The following is a 6,786-nucleotide window of genomic DNA, read 5'->3' as shown; positions in this document are numbered from 1 at the left end:
TAGCCTGCACATCTGGACACTGCTCATGCCCACCGCCTCCCGCTCCCGGGAAGGGGGTTACCAAGCCCAAGACAACCCCCACCTGACCACCTGCCGGGCACTGCAGGTGGGTACCAGGCACCCCGGCCCTGAGCACGCTGTTCGCCCTCTGCTGAGGCCTCCGGACACGGCCCCCCTGCAGGCCACGGGCCCCTGCCTGGCCCCTAGTCTTGCCTTGGTTCTGCAGAGTTGCTGCTGCAGCCAGGCCAGGCCCCCGGGGGTGCGTCCACGTCCATCCTCCTCCTGGCCCGTGATGGCGGGTGTCCCCAGGCCCTGGGACCAGAACAGGCCCCTGGGGCTTCCAACTCCTCACGGCTCCCTGTGGGGAGGAGAAGGGAGTCAGCAGCCTGGCTGGGGGGACAGGGAGGATCCTTGGAGGGCTCAGAAGGGATGAAGGCCAACAAGGCAACACCGGGGCCGGTAGAGGCACCCACAGCCGAGACAGGAGGCTTTGTGGTGAGCCCCGCACGGCCAGCGCGGACTGGCCCAGGTTCCGACTCCAGGGACCGCAGCGGCTGCTGTTCGGACTCCCGGGGACTAGAGGAGCTGCAGCGTGGAGGTGAAATGGTACCAACTCAGACCCAAGAGGGAACTTTGAGATGGAGCGAGTGCTGCGGCCGCAGCCTGTCCACTGGCCAAGGCCAGGCGCAGTGCCACCCATGGGCAGGCCGGGTGGGGCCAGCTCGGAGGGGATGCGAGGCAGCCGGTCCTCCTGGGGGGCTGCTAGCTGCAGATTCCCACGCCGGAGCCGGGTTGAGGTGGGCGGGCAGGTCAGTCAGCAGCGCTGGCCCCGGTTGCAGCTCTGTCCAGTTCGAGGCTGGAGCAGGACAGGTGCTCCTGCCATCCCAAGCTGGCGGCCTGTGGGTGTTGGACTGGCACCCCAGGCCACGGGAGTCGCTCTGGCCGCCTGGTGCGCTCTGGAGGGCAGCCACCTTGCCATTTCCTCTCTGCGCCTCCTGCTGGCGGGCCCAGGGGGCTCTTCAGTCAAACTGGCCTCAGGCAGACACTGGGAGGGTCCTGGGATCCAGCCCCTGGGGGGCCACTGCAGCAGCCTGAGGCGTGTCTCACTGGACAGAGGGCTCAGCGGCTGCTGCCCCAGCTCATCCCACGCCCCTGGGGGACAGCCCACTGCAGGCCAAAGGACATGGCAGGGACGCCTTTGAGATTTTCTGGAAGATTCTGACTCTAGATGGTGTCCAGGGGCCCAGCAGATGGCTCAGTGGATTGAGGCTTGGGGAGGGCGAGTTTGGGGAAGGAGCACACCGCCCCCAGCCTGGCTCCCTCCTGAGGAACCTCTGAGCGGGGACCCTTCTCTGTCAAGTAAGGCTGCTACCCCAACCCCGGCACTGGCCCCAGCAGCAGCGGAGGCCCTGGGCGGCATCTGGGGTGAGCGGCTGGCCAAGGCCTCCTCCACCATGACAGCCTGCGGTCCACCCTTCTGCCACACGCCTGCCCCCTCAACACAACTGTCCCGAGCTGGCACCTGTGCTACGGGGAGGCCCCCGCCCGCCCCTCCCGGGTGGCCACGTCGGGGTCTCTCAGCCCTTCCTGTGGGTGGTTCTTCTCAGGATGCTATGTATGGGACACCCCAAGGTAGCATGGCCCCAGGAGCGGACCCAAGGACTCTCGGGGACCCCGGAGGCGGCACCCCAGAAGTCAACCTGTGGTTTTGTGTGGCGCCGGCCGGCAGGCCCTAATCCCTGTGGTGCGGTGCGGGCCCGGCCCTTTGTTGCCCAGACACCATGGGAACAAAGTGCGCTGGATTAGCCACAGTGGATTAAGAGATTTGCCGGTCGGCATTTACCTAACGACCCCCGGCAAGCGCAGAGGCTTTGAAGCCCGACGGGCACCCGGCCATCTGCCACTCTGGCCAGCAGGGCGGTGGCCGGCCGTGGCAGCCTGGCCGGGCGTGCCTGCAGCCCCCGCCCCGAGTGCCACTGGCCCATGGAGCCGGACGCCGGACTGGAAGGCACTGAGGGGAGGAAGCGAGAGCCGCGTGGGGGCGGCTGCTGCCTGGGGCAGTAGGGGGTGACCTGGCCAGACACGTCGTGCGCAGCGGACTGGTCCCACGGCCCCGTGGCGCCGGCCATGGGCAACTGCCGCTGGGCGTCCCCGGAGCCCCGGTCGCCGGCCAGGCCAGGCCCGCCCCGACTGGCCACTCCCACACAGGAGCCTCCTCCTTGTCGAGAAAACGTTGCTTCCGCCCCCCTGGCCTGACATGACTGCCGCCGGCGCGCGGTGGTGGCCGCGGCCAGCTGGGCTTTGATGCCGCCTCCACGTGAGGCCTGTAGTGAAGGGTGATGTCGCGGGTTCCAGCAGCGCCTCTGCGCTCCTGCCGCGGCGTGGGGCCTGGGTAGCGTGGGGTGGGGTGGGGGCCACAGCAAGCTCCGCCACGGGACAATGGCAGTGGGGTGCCCGCTTGCCCACCTGCCGGCTTACCTCACCTGCCCGGCTCCGGCGCCTGCTCCCGCCCCACCGGCCGCGGTCCGCCATGACGGGCTGCCCTGGTCCGAGCGCTCGGCCTCTCCGGGACGCGGCCTGCTCCTGGCCACTGCGTGGCTGGGAGGGGGAGCGTGACTCGGGGCTGCAGCTCGGGCTCCCACCACCGATTGGCTGAGGCAGGGACCAGATGACGCCTCAGAACCCCACGGTAGCCATGGCAACCGGCCCCTTTAGACGCCGCCACCCACCCAGCAGCAGCTCCTGGCTGCTGAGGGAGCGGCCACGCGGGCCGCAGCGCTGGGCCCTGTGGGGCTGGAACGTGGCCGGGGGCGGGTATGGCGACTGGTGTGAGGTCCCTGTGCCCCTGGTGGGACAAGCCCACGTGGCTCCACACCTGCCTGAGCCCCGGCAGCCGTGGCGCTGGCCCGGCGGTGCCTGTGAGTGGAGGGCTTCAGGCTGGGCTTGCCCCAGCGGCTGAAAGCCAGACCCGGTTTGGTGAGAGCATGATGGGTGGGGGAGCACCCTGCTGTGGGGCAGGCTCTGGCCCAATGCAGACCCCAGGGGCCAGCTGGTCTTGCTCTCCCTGCCCGCCCCACACGCCCACATGGGCCTCTCAGCGCCTGCCGCTGCCCTGGGCTCAGCCCATACCTGCCACTTCCGAGACCCCAGGACGTCAGTGACTGCCCTGTGTCAGGGCCTCCCCACCCGGCTGCAGCGCTACCCTCAGGAGCCTCCGTGGTGCCCGCCTGGGAGCATGCTAGGCACTGCAGGGCACCAGGCGGCCCGCACGCCCACCTCTGACCACCTCAAGGGGTGGGCTGCGGGAGGTCAGGGCCAAGGCAGGGCGTTGGGGGGCACCGGGCAGACGGCTTGCTCAGCCTGTCCTTGGCCAGAGCAGAGCCTCCAGCCTGAAAGTTCCCCGCTGGGCTGGAAGTTCCACAAGACAAGGTGGTCAGCTGTGGGTGCTGAGGGGGACACTCAGGCTGGGCTGAGCTGGGGGCACAGGGGCTGTGCAGCTGGGCAGGCGCGAAGGAAGCTCACCCACCTGGGGCTCCAGCATGTGGCAGGGGGCAGGGCGAGGGGCTCTGGGGGCCAGGGTCCAACAGCTGCCAGCCCCAAGCCTGGAGTGGGTAGTGGGCTTGTGGGGTGAGTGTGGGAGGAAGCAGACTGGACAAAGCTCAGCCTCCCAGGTTCAGGGTTGCTGAAGGCGCCCTTAACGCTCCACACCGGTCAGCGGGCAGGCATGCTTGTCAGGGCAGGGACAGTCCTATCGCCTCTGCTAGGACTCAGGGATACCAGGATGGACGTGGACACAAGGCTTTGGGATAGGGAGGCTGACCACATCCTGTGTCCACAAGCCCAGGGCAGCTGACAGGCTGGGCTTTTGCCACAGAAACACATGGGCTTGGCCAATTTGGGGGCCCTGAGGCAGGAGGGAGCTGGGAGGGTCTGCCCCCCACCCCCCATGCTCGGCCAGAGGCCCAACTTCTGCAGACTTGACCCAGGCCACCCCCTGCCCCCCAACCAAGAGCCCAGCCCTCCAGGAGGGGCCCAGAAAGCAGGACGGGGTTTGGGTGAGTGGTGAGCATGGGCAGCCCAGCTCCACTGCAGCAGCAATGGGTCCGGGGACGGGGGGCACTTGCCGAGGACGGCTTGTCCCAGAGGCCCAGGCCACACACACCCTGACCTCACCTGGCCTCAGCTTTGGGGAGGCAGCCACGCAGGGGCCAGGCAAGGCCGGATGCTCTGCCCACCCCTACACCAGTGAGCCGGCCCACAGGCCTAGGAGCCTGACACCCACTGGTGTCGGTGGGGCTCCTGGAAGTATGTTAAAAGAAAGGGCACGTGGTGCCGTGGCTGGGGCCAGGCTGGGTAGGACCCGGGGCCAGATTAGGACAGGGTGCCGGGACATGGAACCAGGACACAGAGGACTGAGACGCGGGGCCAGGACACTGGGCTGGGCGGGGGGATGCCGAGATGCAGGGTTCGGACAGGAGGACTGAGACAAGAGATCAGGACACAGGGAGCTGAGATCCGGGGCTGGGATAGGGGAACTGGGACCACAGTCAGGACCGGGGCCGGGCCTCGCCAGGCTGGTGCCGTCAGCTTGGAATAACGAGGCGTTACGATGCAAGGATGTTTCGTGAGAAAACACAGGCACGGGCGCCCGCAGCTCTGCCTCCCACATGGCCAGGCCAGCGTCTGCCTACAGGACCCGCCACCTCGGGCGCCTGCACAGACGAGTCACTCCCGGTTCCGCTCTGGGGGACGTCGGGCGGCAGGGAGGGGCACGGGGTGCGCGCCGCCCCTCTGCCAGGGAGAGCAAAGCAGACACGCACGCACGCCTGGCTCCAACTTTACTCGCGCTGCCAGGGGAGGGGCCACAGGGCCTCTGCGGCGAGGGCGGGGGCCGCAGGGGTGGGACAGGGTTCGCACGGGCACCCGGAGCCTCAGAGCCAGCCATGTGCCCAAGAAAGGACCCGCCGCCCAGCGTGCCTGTCAGGCCGTGGGGTCATCCACCGCCTTTCTGCCAGCTCTCCTTGGCGCCACGGCTGCTGGCTCGGACAGCGCCTGGTGCTGAAACCGCCTGACCAGCTCCTCTGTGTAGACCTTGAACAGAGGAGTGGGGTCCTGTGGGGAAGAGGGACCCGTGAGGCTCCAGCAGAGCCTGGGAGCTGGAGGAGGGCAGGACCTGGCGCTGCTGGTCCACCGAGGGGCACTGGCCGCCAGGACCAGGCTCGCCTCCCTGCTCCCTGCCCAGGGGTGCTGTGGTCCAGACACGCGGGGGCCTGCCAGCAGGCTGCAGCCCTCCCCAGTGACAGACACCAGGCGCTGGGACTTGAAGCACGCAAACGCGGGTGCCAGCCTTTCTGTCAAGGGAGCTAGAAACGGACTGGAGGGAACAGGAGCGGCCCAGACCTGGTAGCAGGGCAGGGGTGGGGGTGCCGGTCCCAGAACAGCCTTGCCCCTCCGGCAGTGCCTGCCTGCCCTCGACCTGCCCCCGCCTGCCCTCGCCCGCCCGCCCTCACCTGCTCCTCCAGAAGCCGCTGCTTCTCCATGGCCTCCTCCAGCGTCAGCCCGACCCACTCGGCCTCTGCCTCTGGGATGGCAAACTCCTGGGTGGGCAGAGAAACACGTGAGGCCGGGCGGGGGGCAGGCCGGGCGCGAGGGGGCGCGAGGCCTCACCTGGTACTTGCGGTAGATGGCCGCCCGGCGGGCGGGGTCGTGTGGGTGCAGCCGGGGGTCCTGGCGGGCGAGGCGCAGCAGCATGCCCCGTTTCAGGTCCATGCCGAACTTGGAGCACAGGTCCTGCGGCGGGGTCTGCGGGAGACCACCATGGGGCCGGGCGCCCCCGCCCCCAGCCAGCCCCGCCGCCCGGGAGCCGGGAGGGACGCCCCGCCCCGGCCGCGGCCCGCCCCGCTGGACCTGCCGGCCGCGCAGGCGGCACCTGCCTTGAGGATGTAGAAGTCGAAGCCGAAGGCCGCGTCGATGAGGTCCAGGGCGCGCATGGTCACCGTCACGGCGAACGTGGCGTCCAGGATCTCGCTGTAGAGCTCGCGCCGGAACAGCTGCGGCCTCCACACCTTGCGCACCCGCCTGCCGAGCTGCGGGCGAGCGCGAGGGCCGTCAGCGCCCGCGCCCCGGGGGCTCCGCGCGGGCCGCCCCCCCCCCGGCCCCCGCGGCCGCGCCCGCGCCCGCGCCCGCGCACCTTGTCGTCCCCGGCGTAGCGCTGGCCCAGGACGAGGCCCTCGCCGCCCCACAGCCCCCGCTGCGACTCCGGGGGGCGGTGCACGGGGACCGGCACGTCCTCCACGCGCTGCCGCCGCCCGCCCCCGGGGCCGGCCGCGACCCCCGCGCCGAGCGGCCGGTAGTGCACGGCGGCGGGCGCGCGCGCGTCCTCCAGGGCGCGCAGGTAGTGCGCGGGCAGGCGCGCGCAGAGGCCGCCCCGCAGCCGCAGCCGCTTCCACACGGCGACCGGGAGCCTGTGCAGGGGCATCGCGCCGCCGCCAGGCCCGCCCCGCGCCCCCGGCCCGGCCCGGCCCGCGCCTCCTGCCTCCGCGAGCGCCGCCACGCGCCGGAGCCGGAAGTGGCGACAGGCCGCGCGCCTCCGCTGATTGGCTGCGCAGCCCGTCCGTCGCCCCGCCCCGCCCCCGCCGAGGGCGTGGCCCGCGCGCCTCCGCTGACTGGCTGCGCAGCCCGTCCGTCGCTCCGCCCCACCCCGGCTGGGGGCGTGGCCCGCGCCGCGCCTGGGGGCGGGGGGCGCTCGCCGGGCTCGCGCTCCTCCCCGAGGGCCCGGGAGCCGTG

At 70.9% G+C, this 6,786-nt stretch overlaps 1 protein-coding gene across 1 annotated transcript; it reads right to left on the bottom strand.

Moving 5' to 3' along the window:
• Positions 1-4,831: 4,831 nt before the first annotated feature.
• MRPL28 (mitochondrial ribosomal protein L28) lies at positions 4,832-6,544 on the bottom strand. Its single transcript, XM_084249644.1, has 5 exons — positions 6,191-6,544; positions 5,934-6,086; positions 5,668-5,802; positions 5,511-5,597; positions 4,832-5,112 (listed from the first exon to the last, which is right to left on the bottom strand). Exons 1-5 carry the CDS (start codon positions 6,476-6,478, stop codon positions 4,981-4,983), a joined length of 795 nt encoding a protein of 264 aa, XP_084105770.1. The 5' UTR covers positions 6,479-6,544; the 3' UTR covers positions 4,832-4,980.
• Between the last annotated feature and the right edge of the window lie 242 nt (positions 6,545-6,786).

Source organism: Talpa europaea, assembly GCF_964194135.1.
Source record: "Talpa europaea genome assembly, chromosome: 12".
NCBI lineage: Eukaryota > Metazoa > Chordata > Mammalia > Eulipotyphla > Talpidae > Talpa > Talpa europaea.
Note: the sequence above shows the minus strand (reverse complement) of the source record. Positions and strands in the feature narration are given on the sequence as shown.